General features: G+C 39.3%; 1 protein-coding gene across 2 annotated transcripts in view; it reads left to right on the forward strand.

The window, feature by feature from the left end:
* Positions 1-12,843, forward strand: part of LOC138029608 (protein bark beetle-like) — a 30,340-nt gene extending 17,497 nt beyond the window's left edge. Inside the window, exons 7-10 of one of the 2 annotated variants that reach the window (XM_068877305.1) lie at positions 2,350-2,444; positions 3,314-3,442; positions 10,009-10,120; positions 10,842-12,843. In XM_068877305.1, coding sequence (XP_068733406.1) covers positions 2,350-2,444; positions 3,314-3,442; positions 10,009-10,120; positions 10,842-11,128 — 623 coding nt within the window. In that variant the 3' untranslated portion in view covers positions 11,129-12,843. The remainder of the gene's footprint in view (positions 1-2,349; positions 2,445-3,313; positions 3,443-10,008; positions 10,121-10,841) is intronic. The other variant, XM_068877306.1, reaches the window with a different exon arrangement.
* The last annotated feature ends 4,657 nt before the right edge of the window (positions 12,844-17,500 follow it).

The following is a 17,500-nucleotide window of genomic DNA, read 5'->3' on the forward strand; positions in this document are numbered from 1 at the left end:
CCTCTGCACCGGTATCGTAGAGATCAGGGAGCAGAAAAAACGAGCAGAAAAAGCATACCTCTCTGTGCTCTTCCCTAAACACCCGTCTCTAAGCCACTGTCACGACCTCTCATCAACTACTTCACTGACATCCCTCGTAAACTTCCCATGCAACCTCCCGAAAACATACCAAGTTCCTCCTCCTTAACACAATTATACACACTGATCAATCCTCTCCTGCCACACTTCTACTTCATGTACATTCACTGCACTCCCCTTCTTGTGGAACGCCCCAAACGTAACATCGTCTTCATATCCATTGCCCTCAGTTTCCATATTTCCAAATCCAAAAGCCTTGCACTGTCCCTTATCACACATATACCCTATGCATTTATCACCGTAATGAAATTCCTACCGTATAACTTCAACTTCGTCACCAGTTTCACCCTTCTCAAATGCCCCTGCTCGACCTTCTCCCTCTGCAAAAGATCCATATCCTCCAACACAACCAATTGCCTATATATCCGTCTTCGCCAACCCACTACCACCTGATTATGTGGCAACAAAATATCTTCATAAAGAACCTTCAACCCCTGCTTCAATACCAAGACAGCACTTGTCCAGCCCAACCCCATATCCCGTGACAAAAACGCGCACAGCGTTGATCAAGCCCTCTAGCTCCATAAACAGGAAATAAATGATCAACCTCTGACCCTTCTCAAGCTTGTACCCGATGATCTCTCTTTTGAACAATATCATGAGAGGAATCATCATGAGAACAAAGAGTGGGGACAATGGCTCCTCCTTGATTATTCCAAATTTGATCCTTACTTCATCGAACACTTCCCTGGCAGCAAACGCCTTTTCTTCACTCGAGCATCCCTTAACATCACCTTGTCTGTTAACAACTGATCCTTTGTAGCTCACAACTTGTTCCTCATCTCCCCATCCCTTGCCAAATCCTGCTGACATTTCACGATGCTCTTCCCAATTCTTCTTCGCCTCCTGGGTTTCTTCTCTAACTTGTTGCCTTTCTTCTTCCCCATCAGCCCGAATCTTCCACTGCTACATACCACTCAGTCTACAAAAGCCTGTTTATCTCCAACACAGAGATCCTATCCTTCACAAGAATGTGCATTAGCCCTTCCACAAAATTCATCTCTCTATTCATCTTTTCCTATCCTACGCCTTCAAACCAACTGCCTCAACCCACTCCTCACTACTAAAGACTGTTCTCATTTCTGAAGAACTTCCTTCTCCTCACTTCTCGACACTCAAGACCATCATCATTGAGAAAAGTAAACAAGCTCTCCACAACCACTAGACCTCTCCATGGATGCCACCCATCTTCCCCTTATCATCCTGTCCTCGAGCTCTTTCCTTACCGTCAAAACCAAAACAGTCCAGCTTATCCAGAATCATTTGACTTGTCGATACCCTGGATCACTATGTCCTCCCTCTCCAGATCTTTACCTACCGCACTCTCAGATGTGTCTCCTTCATCCATCGCCTCTTACTCTGGAACAGCACCATCCGTACCCGACTCACATCCCCCACATTCCTTATCATTACTTTCTCCAAGCAACACATTTCACTCAGCATCGATGATCACTATCGTCCCTTGATTTGGAACCTCCTCCTTCCCGATCTCATTCCCTACCATCTTCTGAATCTCACTCCTCTCCATCTTGGTCAACAGATTATTTTGCATTGCGCACTCCAACTGTGAGATCACAATTGTCCCACAAAACCTTCACTTTCTTGATTTCCCCTTCCGTCCTCTTCCCACCAATCCTGACAAAACACTCCCACAACACCTTCCTCTCCTCATTTGTCCACTTACACTTGTTCTTCCCTCTCTTCCCAGCCTTTCCCAATCACAACATCAATCTTATTACCCGCTCCTTGTCAACCTTCACAGCCTTTGGTTCCTCCCTCCCCACCACAATCAAACTTTTCAATGCCACAGCTCTGATACCCCAATGTAGCTTTTCAAGAAAACTCTTCCTTGTCAGTGGGGTTGCCAGCAGCCCCAGGCTCGTCCTTCGGGACCTAGCCTCTTCTTCCAGCACTTTCTCAAGATGGAAAACACTTGAGAAACGCTGTAAAGCTATTCAACCGTAACTCGCCTTTTGCTACACTATTAAATCTCTCGGTCATAAGTTCGTTTCTCCATTTAGGGATATCCACCGGCACCACTAGAATGAATGTGCTCACTAACTAATAATGATAATGATATAATAGTATACTGATGATGATAATGATGATGATATTAAGAATTATTACAAACCGTAGACGGAACATAGAAAACTTACTATATGACTTAATATTTTTAAAGTAAAATAAAACTACTCTTAATCTGTTATATAGGTGGATGCCCACCTGGCTGGATGAATCAGGATTCAATTTGTGCAGTTTTAAGGGGTGGAGGCGAAACGTTTAAGGAAGCAAGAGATTACTGCGAGGTATTTCTTTGCCGCCGTTGTCAATATTATGAACGCTCCGCAATGAAAAGCAAACAAATCAATGGGGGAGGGGGTCCTTGTTCCCTTGTTGCCTTTAAATAGTTGCTTGTGTTCCCTTGTTCTCCAAATTACCATCAAACTTGTTCCCTGTTCTTTGAGCCCTAAAAATCGGTCAAAATTTTTTTTTGTTCCCTTGTTCCCTAGAATATTTTGACATTGTTCCACTGCTCTCCACTTCAAATTAGCTATGTTCCCTTCATCCCCAAAATCCCTGCGAGGGCCTCATTAGCATGAATGCACCTATAACATGACCAACTATCATCATATATAGAGCGTTTTTACATGACGTGACGGCGGCCATGATGATGTACCAAATCCTCCGGGAACTGAACTCTATTTTTATGCAAATTCTTCCTTTTGTTTCAGTAATAAAACAAAAACATGGCTGCTGGTCGCGTGAGTGAAAACATTTCAAACTGTATGAATCTGACCACTAACACGTATTCACCAATGGCGTGGTGAATATCGGTGAATAAAAACGTCACCTTCGTCTCGGTTTATATTTACCGATATTCACAGAACCTGAGGTGAATAATTGTTTTTGTATAAGTACATAGGTGATTATTCGTCTGTCGCCTCGACAAAACGGCTTGCGGGCATTTTGAAAAACCGCTTTGGTGATTATCGCATAATAACCACCTCAACTGCAACCAACCTGCACAGAGATTTTTAATAATCACCCATGTAATTATACTAAAAGCCATTACTGACAGAATGAAAAAACGTAGCTAATCGTAAGAAGGTTCTCCGAACAACCAAACAAGGAAAAATCATTTGACACATCTCTGTCAATGTTGATTTTGTTTTAGTACTATGGAGGTCATATTGCATCAACCACAGATGCAGCAGATTTGAAAATTGTCTATGCAAGAATGGAACCATCAAGTATTTATGGCAGTCCAGCAGTACCAATATGGGTGACAAACGGGGAAGCTAGCGTAAGTACTTTTGCCTCAAAATTGAAGAGAAATTTATCCTTCCCTCAATCCATCAATATAAACTCTCATACATCCAGACTCATGTCTGCATGTCATGGGTCAAAATTGCCTCAACACCTTTCAGTTGTAAATTTTGTTCTAGTGAACCTGTTATAGTTTAAATTTAAGTTTAGGCTATTTTAAATTTAACCTAGGTTGATTTTTTTCAATCAAGGTCAAATTTTTTCAACCTAGGTTATTATGAACTATTTAAAAAAAGGGTTTTCCCTTTTTTGGGGATGTGATACGAAAATGGAGTCTACTTTAGGGGTGATAAAAAAGAAAACAATGAAACTAAATTCCTCCTCCATCTTTCCCTTGCCTTCCGTTCTTCTACGATTTACCGCCTCTCCCTTTCCTTCACTTCCGCCTTACTGTCCCTTACATTACTACCACAACATTCCATTCCGCCCCAAAGATTCGAACCCTCTCACCTTAGGACGTCCGAGAGCCTCCTCGAAATTAACCGCTAAGGTATCAAATCAGAAACTGAAATCCGTTGGATATTTTTTCCACCATTTTGCACATGCGTTAATAACATAAATTGAAACTTCATCTCAGCCTCAGTTACATGGCCACCGAGGGCATTTAATGAAGAAGTCAAAAGGGTGCCTAAAAATGTTTTGCAAGAAGTGGGCTCTTGATTCTGAAGGACAAATTGTCAAATATTGTACGAAATTCATTTACGTCGCCATGCAAAATACACCACGAACAAGGCATCATTTTTTAATCTTTGTCATGTGCAAATAGATCTAATTGATTTTCGTAAAGTTACCTGTAACTGTTCTAAGGAGCATACAGTGTAACTGGCTTTCTTCCTGTTGAAAATCATTACTCAAAGTATCGTGGCTATTTTCTCTCAGATATAAGAAAACATCAGACCTTTATAGAACACTAGAACGTCGATTCTCGATGGTGCGACGTCGGTCGAAGTTTTAATCTGACAAAGGAAAGTAATTTGTGAGGGAAGTGATGACGGACTTTCGCCACAAGCACAATGTTCGCCCTGCGCAAAAAGGATGGTGGCACGGGCAAATAGAACAAACCTTTGCAGGTTTATAAAGAAAAGAACTTGTCACCAAAAACAGCTTCTAAAACCCACTGGGATATTGTAAAATGAGATTTTGTGGCACACATAAACCGATTTGCCCTATTTGTGCCAGAGAAAACACCATTTTTGTGGTTGTAAATACTTTGTTGGGCGATTTTATTGTCGTTGTTATTCATGTTGTTGTAAAAGAAAAATGCCTGTCCATGTATTTTTTTTAGACAAAATCTACATGCCTCCATGCTCCATTTCCTACAAATGCCAATGTTTTAAGTTTTTTACGTTATATGATCATTTTTATGGAAAGCGCTATCAGCGCAAAAACCATGGTACACATTGCGTATTATCGCAAATGCTGTCCAAACAGAAATGAGAAGACTACCTTTTGAGCTAAGAAATATAATTTTTCACAGTCTGAGAATCATTTCAGTCATAATTATTTTATTTATTTAATATTTATTTATTTAAAAATTTCGCCCTGAGGCAGGTGGGCATACAATGGAACACTAGGTCCCCTGCTTGGTAAACCCACCACCTAACTATCCCCCTAATAAAAAGAATTGACACGCATTCCCTGGAACCCCAATAATAAAAGAAAAACCAAAAGAAAAAAAAAAAAAAAAGAAAGTTAAGAAGAACAACCTATAACAGTATTGGGGCGGCGGCACTTCGGACAGTGTAACTTGTAAGGACGCATGTCATCTTGATTGAAAACTGAACTTAGTTTGTTATAGAAAAACGATTTTAACTTTTTCTTAAAAGGTACTATCTAAACATTTGATCTTATAGCGATAGGTAATGTATTCCATAATAACTACATACTCAATATTTCTCGTCTCTTCTAGCTGGGTATATGAATAAGAACATGGAAATGTCCACGTTCCTTGGATCTCAAATGAAAAAAAAGGGCATGGAACTTTCCATGTTCCCAGTTCAACCTCAGCTGAAAGAACATGTCAATTTCCATGTTCCTTCGACCTCAACTGAAAGAAAGGACATGAAAATTTCCATGTTCCTCCGACTTCAGTTGAATGAAAGAACATTGGAATTTCCATGTTCCTTTGACATCCGCTGAAAGAAAAGATATGGAAATTTCCATGTTCCTTTGACCTCAGCTAAATGAAAGAACATGGAAATTTGCATGTCCTTTGATCTCAGATGGATGGTCTGAAGAACATGAAAATTTCCACGTTCGATTCCTCTGATGTGATGCAGCTAGATGACAGAACACATGGAAATTTCCATCTCAACTAGGTAAAAGACCCTGGCCCTTTCCGTGTACCTTTATTTTGAGCCACGTCCCATCAATTTCATATATATGAAAGAGAAGGGTCTTCAGTTTGGCTGAAAGGAATTGCAAATGAAACCTATCAATGCCCCACTGAAGAGCCTGACGTTATATAACAAAAGCCATTTTTGGAATATCAAGTATTCAGCTTGATACTGAAGCAGTGAGGACAAAAACAAAAGAAACACTTTGAAATGAATCCGAAAAAAATTGCATATCATCCACTTTCCTTTGTCTTTGTTCTCTAAACCTCGTTTTCAAGCTGAATTTTAATATATATAAACCTATTTAATAGTAAATGCTAATTTTATCTCTTCCAACAGGAGGTGGAGGTAAGAGAATGTGAAACATTTCTTATAGCCAAAAAATAATGCCGGTGTCAAAAAGGTTAATTTCCGGCATGTTCTATATTTGACCCATTAAAAAAAACTATAATTTCTAACGCTGATAAAAAAAATTGAAAATATATGACAGACCTGAACTAATTGATGAGAAACTTGCATTAAGAATTAAAAATAAAGTTTGAAGTAAGATTCTTCCAACGTAAGCTATGGCTCACTACTGAGGAAGTAGATCATGGTGTGCGGACCTGCAGATTTCCCTGTTTCGTCATGATCGACGCAGCCTTCGCTTCCAGGAGTTTCGTTTGAAAAGCGCTATAGCACCGTTTTCGCTTCAGCGTTGTAAAACCAAAAACAAAGACACTAGAAAGTTACGACGTTCTGCAGGAAATACTCGGGAGTCCCCTTTGCCAAACACAGATCGAAGTAACTCAAAACTTTGTTTACTGGCCATGAAAGCGCAAAACAGACAGAAATATGAGGACTAGTGACTTTCTTGCAATCGCTTCAAGTTTTGCTTCTGATTGGCTGAGAAGTTCTTGTAACGACGGATCTTAAATGGCTCCCGCAGGTATTTGCACGTCTTATTGCAACTGCTTAGCTTGTTTAATTTGTAGTTTTTATTGCTGGTCGTTTTCTTTAACATCTACTGGAAGAATACAATCCTTGATAGAGTATCAGTCCAAATTGTCCAAGTGCTCGTTTCCAACTTCTTTTACTATAACAGCATGCCTTCCTTCAATGCCTCAAGAGGATTACAAACCCTGGATACTTCACTAGGACTCCTTTATCGGCCAGCATACACTTTATACGAACACTTAAGCAAAAATTGTAACCATCTCACTAAATTCCAATTCGATCGTATGCAGGATCTCTCTGAGAACCACTTTCGGGTGAGTGGAGCTTCCTCTACTTAGCACAAATCCTTATAAGGTTTTGCTCATTCCCAACAAATCGGTACAACTGCAAACTCTTTTTGCCACCGTGTTAAAATATCAAGCTTCTGAAATAATGTCAATACGAAATCGTACTAGAAATATTGTGCATGATATCGCTTCTTTATCCTAGCTTCATTGAGTTCCACATACCGGCGGTAACGCATTATGGAGATAATTTTTTGGAAAACACCCATCCGATGCAATTTATCGCCCATCCAAAAAAGGCACGCAAAACGATTTGGTGAAACCGATGTTCTCAAATGTTGGTAAAACTGGTGATTCCAATATTCTGTCACTCAATTCAGTGTGGAACGTTTCGATCCTACATCTAGATTAAGGGAATATGCATATGCCCCTTTCTTTTGCATGTTGTCTGAGAAAGGAAACATGGAAATTTCGATATTCTTTTACATTTTAAGGTAGGCAGACAACGAGGAGTCATATTGCAGGGACATGTTGCAGCGACATGTTCCAGAGACAAAAGGGTGTGTAGTACACACTAAAGCGACATGCATTAAAGTCGTTTAGCAGGGACAAAATGACAACATTTACACATGAAAACGCTGCGGGTACATATTTCAGGGATATGTTGCAGCGACATGTCCCTGCAACACGACCCCTCGTGTCTGCCCACCTTAATAGATAAAAGGAGCATGGAAATTTCTGCGTTCTGTTTATACATTATACCCTATAGGAACGTGGAAATTTCCATGTTCTTTTGCATTTCATGTGGGAAAGGAATATGGAAATTTCCATGTACTGTTTACATGTTATATCCGAAAGGAACGTGGAAATTTCAATGTTCTTTTACATTTTATGTGGGAAAAGAACATGGAAATTTCCACTTTCCGTAATTGCCATGTTTACATGTTGTGCGTGAAAGGAACGTGGAAATTTCCATGTTCTTTGACATTTTTAAGTGAAAAAGGGACATGGAAATTTCGAAGTTACTTCGTATTCTGCCTTGGAAATTCACTTACCAATTTTATTTACTTTCTCTCAAAGTTACTCCCTTCAAAAGGTAACGAATTGCTTGATAATTAACCATTCCTTTTCCCAGAGCGGAACACATAGCAACAAATTACCTCTAGTTTGCCAGTTTAAGTAAAAGTCTGGAAAACAATTTTATAGCTGATTTTTTTGGTGTTTAGTTTCTGTAGGAAATTGGCATGGTAATCACTAAAATAACTAAAGGTGCCAGTTTTAGAATATCCCCAGTGGTGTAAGGACGTGTTCAAACCACTTGTTTCATTATCTTGGAGAAAAGGCTCGTAGAAAAACATAATCTTTTACAAAACCATTGCGAAAATGCCATATGAGGTGGTTTTCGGAATATCTCGGAGAAAAGAAATCAAAAGGCCACAAATAAGTGGACAAGTCATCATCTTCATTGAGGATACCAACGTCACAAGAGGTGGTTTACAGAATCAGTGCTCAAAACTAGCGGTTCTTCGGTCATTAGGGTGACCAGTTTTGGTAAAATGAAAAGCCTGGTTGCTTGAAGCAAAAAAAAAAAGGACAATCAAACCGTAAAAGGAAATTAACTAGCACCTGACTCACTTGTCGGGTTTCTATTGTCAACGTGCGATAGAAGCGTGAAGTTAACTACAATTAATTTGCCCAGCTGATCATTTTCCCATGTTTTGAGTGCCTGTGGCTTTTTGAAAAACATTGTCAGAAAGCGAAATGCAATCCATTACTAAATCCAGGCTTCCTCCCCCAAAAAAAACTAACAAAGAAAAAAATCACGGGTGCACACCAAAAAAAACTATGGTGAATTCAAGCGCCATCGCCATGCATATGATTGCATCTTAACACAGGGTGCAATTAATCACAAGGGGTTTCCTAGTGGGTAAACAACGATTTATCAAGGCAACCTAATTCACGGGTTTTGTTGCCTCAGGCTTTTGAAATAGGGACTATCTGAATATTTTTATTTCTTAATTTCGAGCACTGGAGAAGGGTCCTCAAGTATTAGAGACTAGATAACCCAAAACAAACTATGGGTAGTCAAGTAAATCAACTTACAGGTTATAAATGTAGCTTTATATAGACCACTCTTAAAAGCAGCCAAGAAATCTGCTTTCCTTAAGGAGGTATCTAGACGATTCCAAAGACCATGAGCAAAATTAACTGAAGACCAATTTCCCCATCTTCAAGTAGCGCAGGATTTGCGAATATTATTTTGTAATCTTGCAAAATGAAAGTCCCTATTGAATGAAACTTTACCGAATGAGAGAATTTGTTTAGCAACTTATACATAAACGGGGCATGCTGATCCATACTACAGCGAATATAAAAGGACTCTAGCGATAACTTTGGATTACCCCTCAAGAAGACACTAGACAGAAGAATGGGTCTTTTAATTGTAACTTTTTAAGCTACATTCAAATTGTTCTAAACCAAGGCAGCACCAAACTATGTGTGATTGTCAACCTGGTTACAATGTGATCCTTACCTTTCGTTAAGCATAGTCATATGTTTTTTGTTTTTATGGCATTGTTATTTTCGTTATTCCTTTTGCCTCTAATTGTTTTTGTTTGAACTATTACATAAGACGTCAAACACACCTCTTTTATCTTTAAAGCTCATTTTTCTGTCATTTCTATTCATTGATGAGGGTCTCCCAGGGGCTTTGAGGAACGAGAGAACAAGGCTAATTTGAAATGGGGAACAGGGGAACAAAGACAAAATGCCTTAGGGAACAAGGTAACATAAACCATTTTTAAATAAGAGATCAAAAAACTAAGAACAACTAATTTCGGGAACAAGGAAACACCAGCTCGTTTTTAAAGGAAACAGGGGAGCAAGGACCCCTAGGGAACAAGGGCCCTCATTGATTTTTGAAGAAGAGCCTTTCGTAATAACATCCTCGAGGATACTATGAATTCAACGGGTTCCTTCTTTTTTAGCAGGGAGATGTCGATAATCGAGAGCAGCAATGTACTGTGATAGCACAAAATGGAACTCAAACGATTGTTCCGTGTAATGGGCTACATCCTTTTATTTGCATCAGGAAAGCTGGTAAGTATAATAACCAATTTAACTTTCCTTTCTAGTGACTTCTTAATGTCCTTATTAGTGACTTGTAAATGACGCTTTGTAATTAAACACAAATGAACAAGCATAGAAATCAATGCTGCTGCCGTCTCTCGTGCGCCAAATTTATAAGAATAACCAATGAAGCAGATTCCCACATAACTGATGGTTGTGTGCCACACAGCATACCAAAATGCAGTAGGTTTATCTGCATAAATGTAAATAAGACCTCTACTTTTTGAAGGACCACACAGTGGATTGTCAGATAACATGGCTAATATATTGATATAAAGATCTGCTAATTGCAGTGTTTAACCAAGAGCGAGACAGATTTTTTCCTATACGTCGACAATCAATAAAACGATATTAAAAGAAGGATTAATAGATAGATTTAGCCAAGCCTAAAAGCAAACCTCACGTTTCTAACCTCAGAAAGCAATATAGTGTACAAGGAAATAATTATGCTTCTGCATAAAGTACAAAAATAATCGTCATTTCTGTATACAGTTTACAGTGATCAAACAGATACAACACCCCTGAGCTAACCGCAGGAAACAAACCAGCCTTGCAAACAGTAACCAAAAATTTAATCAACAACTTAAACTCAAGTTACATGCACAGTAATCTCTTTCACAACATTTTCGGTTTTGAATGATTATCTTTACACATATTTACTGCCTTCAACTGTCTTGCCTTTTTTCTTCAGAATCGAGCACAAGTGATCCGGTTGCATCGACCACAAACCCGAGTTCGGATGTTGCATCGTCCACAAACTCGAGTTCAGATGTTCCAATGTCACTCCAGCCTCAGACCTCGAAATGGTACACGAAGCCTCCAGTTCTAATTGCAATGTCTCTTGGCTTTGTCGTTTTGCTCGCTTTGCTGGTTATCTTGTTTATCGCAAAGAACAAAGGACAGACTCATCCAAAGCAGAATGACAAAACTCAGGAGTCCTGGGATAACGAGGCCCTCGAAATGGATACGGTTTTATAAATAACCTCTTTTTAACTTAAGTTGCTTGTCTCAGCAAATCTTCAGTCAAAACCTTCCTTATGATCGGTCTTCTTGTTTTTAGACTTGTTTGTAAAAGTTGGCGGATCTGGGTATCATGTGTGGACCACGGGCTCGGAGACTCCTTCCAACAAATCAACTGGCTTCTTGAATGAAGCGCTAAGTCTCCGTCCACAAGTATCCGGAAATGTTTGCACTGTTTTTTTTTTTCTTTCGGTTTTAAAGATATCTGCGTCCTCAAGTAGCGTATTCCAATCATTTTCGAACCGTTTTCACTTTCCACACGTTTCCCAATGAACTCTAGTGCCCAATGCTTTTGACAAAGATTCTGTTAGTTGAGCATGCGCAAAATCGTATGTTGGCGCCATTTTCTCTGTTTTGATAACGAGTTGCACGTGAGAGTCTTTTAAGGTCCAAGGTCGATACGCCATGTTGATTTACCTCACCCGGGAAAAACTGGATCTGATAGTTTTACGTCGGCGTATTGGAAAATTTGGGGGTACGTCCACACGTATCCGAATTGGCAGCGTATTCAAACATTTCCACTCTAGAGACCGTATTCGAAAATTTCTGAATTCGCCGATACGTGTGGACGCAAGCCGTATTCGAAACAAAAAATTTGCGGATACACAAATTTCCGGATAAGTGTGGACGGTGCCTAAACGTGTTTCAAGCTGGTCAATTTTTTTTTCCAAAACCGTGTCATTTTCTTTTTAAATTGATGATAATATCAAATCCAAAGACCCCCTCTTCAATGCAGAAATCCTTCCATTAAGTCTTCTTTCTTCGCCTTTCGTTAAGTTTCCTTCAGCCTCCTCGTTGTCTTTCATGAAGCTCTAGCTCCGCCTTCATACACTGTCATTTTTTTGTACGGGTTAGGTAGTGGAGATGACATTGCTACGCGCACCGTAGACATTTGACATTTAAATGCGTTTCTCATTGTACTCTAGTGTGCAAGAATGCAAGGACAGGAGATGCGTAAAGATAAATGATTTGTTCGTTGAATGTGAATAGGGAACTCAAGCAAGGACAACGTTGACAAGAAAATGAACATAAATGAAAGAAATGTGCACAACGAGAAAACAAGTCAAAAAAAAAAATTTGATTTGCACGCCCCGTGCGTTGTTGTTGTTGTTGTTGTTTTTTTTTCGTTCATAGTTTTTCCCTGGCTTCTTTTCCTGGCATCAGTTGAAGTTATCTCATTTTAAGAGCTCACGTGAACACCCAAGGAGGAATTATTAATTTCCAATCCAATTATCAACGTCATACACACAGATGTTTTTTTCCTCTGGAAATTGGATACACACTTTCTGTTCGTACGGCTTTGATCGAAAGAGAAAAAAAAACTTCCCACGGTAGAACTTGCGTACTCAATTCAAGAAAAAACATCACCAGGGTTTCATCGTGCTCTCGCTCAATTTCACGTAGTAGCGTGTGCACAGGATACCCACGACCAAATTCTCTGAATCACTTTCGATTAGAAATTTTTTATAGATGTCCTCGTTGTGGTTGCTTAAGTTCCATAATATGCTATTCAGTGTAAATGTTGCCATTTGTTTTGTGATTTTTGTGTGCTTTTTAAGGACCGTGATGCTTGCACGATAAATCGTCAAGGGACGATATTAGTCATGAGTATTGTTGTCATGGCCTCTCAAAGGACCATCTGTGGAGGATTGTAATAGACCGAGTATGGTATATTGAGCTCTAAGCTGTTAAAAATGTTTAAGCATACGTTTTCTTCCTTATAATAAAATGTGTTTTTTTCTCACTTTAACTAGTAGTCATTGAATCTTGTCCGTAATTCCCAACATACTAGTTGATCTCAGTTCTTCGTAGTATGGTTTTCATGATTTTCTCGTATCACTGAAACAAAATGGGTAATACAGCTTATGGCAGCTATGGCAAAAGCCCTTAGACACCTGAAACTTACACGATATTATAATAGTGATTTGTAGCATGTTGATCTAAGCACTCATTCTAAATGTTCGCTTTTAGCACAGTTTTTGTAATAAGTATCTATTAAATTATCATTGTAAAAACAAGGAAGAAGGAAAAAAGATCTAGCACCGTTTTGAAATATGACTAAAATCCAGGACCTCTCACTTTGCTTTTTAGTGAAAGTTTCTAGTCTTTCAAGAAAGCTCGTTCTTCAGCCTTTTCCTTTCAAACAAGTCAAAGCCAAGTCAAAATGCCTGGAAACGAAGTTATCTTTCAAATCCAGATTCCGATGATTTTTTTTTCTGCAACTTGCTTTCGATGAATAAGTTGTATTTAATCAACGTTTGCGCAATAATAATTAGTGAGGAATGAATTGCGAAAGGGCGAAGCTCACGATAACGTGCTGAAAGCATATGAAGTCGCCTCTGGCTGACGCTATGCAGTCCATGTTTGATGTCGGAGCACAGCACCACAGCTAGATGTCAATTATCTGTGAGTCGATTTTGATGAGGGAGGAAAACCGGAGTACCCGGAGAAAACCCCTCGATTCAGGTTGAGATCGACAGAAACTCAGCCCACATGCAGGCCGGGCCAGAGTTGAACCCCAGCTGGCAGTGGTGGGAGACCCGATGGATATCCACAAAGCCACCCTGACTCCCAAACAGAGTAGAGACACTTTACTCTTAAAAGAGGTGAATCGTTTCACACAACTGAAAGATTATTTGTGGCTTTTATTTTTAATGATTGTATATTCCAACGAAAATTGGTTCTGTTTCGCTGAAAGAACTACAGCCTGTAGACTGCTCACTCTCGGTTTCCGTTAACTCTTATAGTTGGCTTTGGGGTTTTGCACCGAGCCATCAGCTGATGCAAACACCTGGAGCCTTGACATCTTATGTACACGCATTTTCTGTATCTTGATCATGACAAAGTGTTGAAAGGTTGGAACAGTCATTAACTAACCTGTTAAACATTATTCGTTTCAAAGGTTGCTGTTATTCATCGTGGTGAAGTACAACAATAATAAAGTATTCTCGTTTGTCTCACGATCCCTGAAGCATGGATGCCCACGATCAAGATACACAACAACAGCAGAACTTACGACAGCGGACCGGCGAGGGAACAACACACCGAAACAGCGAGGATCGAAATGCACCAATCACAGCTGCTGAAAATCAAACAATCACAGCGGAGCATCCTGCTTAAAAGGTGAGGCGTAACCAGTCGACCTCATCGACTGAAGAAGACTAGCAGTATGCATTGGAGACGTCGCCATCTACATCACAGTGACCACATCGTGAGACAAACGAGAATACTTTATTATTATTGTTCGTTTCATAGGATAAATCAGCTTTATTTGAAAACTAATAATGAAACCTAAATAGACAATACAAACAAATGAAGATAATAGTATTTGCAACATTGTTTAACAAATTTACTTAACAAGGATAAGAGATATTCCCATGCCATTTAGGTAAACTAAACACTAAACACTAAACACTATATCGCGCGTCGATGGATTCATTTTGCATTTGTATTTGGAAGAAGAACAGTTTCAGTAATTACTGCAGATTTATCCGTTAAGCAACACCGAACCTTGTTTGATTGTAACATCTTCCATTCCACTGTTACGTGCAATCGAGAACTAAGCTTGAAACTTTCGGCACCAGGGTGCCGTTTCTCGAAAGTCGCGAAACTTTACGGGCCATTTTTGGGTGTCACAATTCCCTTTGTAGCTCGAGAACGGACAGCATTTAATTCGTCAAATTTCACGGTTATTTTTCTTTTTGTTACATTGAAAACATGTATAAAAGAATTGCTTTCCAAAACAAGCAGTTGGCAATTTCACAGATGGCTTTTCAGGACGTTCGAGAAACGGGCCCCAGGACTCGAAATCCCAAGCTCTTTGAGAAAACACAAAAATAGGCACGCATTGCGTACGTGTGGTAGTGCAGTAACACAGCACTTTATTCCACAACTGTCAACTGAGCTGCGTTTTTTTCCCCAGGAGATTCAAGTTGCCTTTGCGTAATATGTAGCTCTATTAGTACACGATATTGTTTTGGTTTTTTGGTACCATTTATCATTGCAGTGCCAAGGTAGATGTCTCAGGTAAATAGTCCCCTGAGAAGACATGTGGTTACTAGTAAAAAACTAAAGCCTGGAAGATTGGAGAAAATAAAAGGGAATGGAGAAACATTGGCTTCGAGGCTGACATGTTGATCATTTTCAAGTTCCCTAGCAATTCAAGACAAAGATTCACTGAAGTTAATCCCTGTCCGGCGGGGTTAGTGTTTTGATGGGGGCCCTCAAAATATACGACTTGCTGTCAGAACAAAGGACCAAAAATTCTATTTTAACGCTCAAAAAAGGTGCAGATTTTGTTAGCCTGCTGTATGCAAAACAAATATTGATGCAAAAGTAAATAAATATTAATATACAGTTTTTAGGAAGAGCAGAAGGAAGTTTTCAGGAAGTAAAATATTTTCCATCGGCAACAAAATGTAGAACATGAAAACAACATAAATTTTGAACCACGAATATAAAAGGTATCATCAGCGGAAAGCATTTTGGGAGATTTTTGCTACGTTGAATTTTTCTATTGTACTTTTGGCTGCACAAGGAAATCGGAAAATCAAAAGTGACGTCGATTTCAGCAGCCGCCATGATCAAGTTATCACGTGTTATCATACGTGTTTACTAACAACTCGCGAAAAAAGGATACATCTGTGTCAAAATGATGGCAAGACACCGGGTTTTTGTTTTTACTAGTTCGCTTTTTTTTTCTTCAAGTGTTATAAAGTTTGACTAAAAATGTGCAAATTCAACACAAAGATCACAATCGCCCAACTCTTGAGATTGGCCGTTGTTTTTTCAAAGTCAAAATTCACTCTCCTAGCCGAGGTTATTTATCACTAGGTAATTTCATCGTTTTGGAAACAGCAGCTGCTTTATTGTTCATCAGCATCACAAATTCTTGCCGATTTTGGGGCTCATTTGTTGAAACTCAAGCACGGTTCCAACAGACCTTTTTATTTTCGTGAGTTATGCACGCGCTGCGGGCCTATTGTCACCACGGACTCACACTCTTACACAACTGCACTCTTACAACTCGGTGACATAGTGTGTAGTGCACTGTAAGTGCAAAAGTGCATTCGACCACGTTCTTTGGGGAGAAGTGTTTTGGGAGCTTTAATTAAGATTGAGCACGTCCAGGGAAGTAATTGTGACTTAGGGTTCCTGTTTTGAAACACAACGTTATAACGCGAAATTTGTCAACAGCCCCACCAATGCACGTTCTTTTTACTTGTTTTAAACTGTTTTTCTCCGTTTCCTTTCTTTTACTATTTTTGTTTCTCGCTGATCTAGCTGGTACACTTGACCTTATGCAACTATTGTTTGGACCAGATGCACAGTCTTCATATTCTTGTTAAAATTCATAATCAGCCAAGGAACAAGGTGAACGGTGTTTATTTTTCTATGTATCATTTATTTATTAATGAAAAAATAATTATTCCTGTTTTTTTTATAAATTATTCATTTATAAATCACAAATCATTTATTTATAAGCTTTAGCTAATTTTGAAGTGAAAAGACGCCATCGCGAATGCGTCATTGGGTAACGTACGGAAAGACGATGATGACGCCAACGAAAACGTCATCCAAAAATATTATTTCCCGTTATTGTAAAAATTTTGTTGTAACCCCAAATCGTTAGGAATGGAAAGCGTATATCAACATTGCAGGAATAAAATTGGCGTGAACGGTGTGGTTGGTTGGGAAGAAAATTGAGAATGTTTCGTCAGGTTCTTACGTCCTCTAGACAACCTTAAATTTGGTGATATCAAATCGTTCTCAGGACGAGGACGGCAAAGAATTTGCAAAATGCAAAACGCACGTGCAGGGCGTGCAGAGCCTTTGTTTTTATTCATTCAGCCCATTGTTTCGTTGCGTTTTTGTTGCGCTCGTCGTCGTGATCCTTGCGTAAGCTCCCGAAGAAGTTTACGAATCGACGACATTTGTACGACGGCGTCGTTAGATTGCGTGACATGCCTACTGCGCATACCTATATGAGCACTTGCCAGAGTCGCACCAAAGTCAGCCGTTGGACTGAGGGCGAGTATCTCTCGATGCTTCAGGTGTTTTTGCCAGATAAATCAACTATAGCATTTAGGGGCTTGTTCTTGTTTTTCAATTGCTACGCTATGGCGAACAGTGCAACCAAAAATAAAAGCACTAGTGAAACTCAAAGCCAATTCTCCATGGATAAGCATAGCGATTAAGATACATGCATAATATAGGTATAGAAGCGAAAACTAAACCATTGTAAGTGGTTATCTCGTTAGGTAGATGAAGCTGTTAAGCAAGATTATGAATGTCCTTGTTAATGAGAAGGGAACCTCAGCTTACATTCGT

The sequence above is a fragment of the Montipora capricornis genome, chromosome 13, assembly GCF_036669925.1.
Source record: "Montipora capricornis isolate CH-2021 chromosome 13, ASM3666992v2, whole genome shotgun sequence".
Classification (NCBI taxonomy): domain Eukaryota; kingdom Metazoa; phylum Cnidaria; class Anthozoa; order Scleractinia; family Acroporidae; genus Montipora; species Montipora capricornis.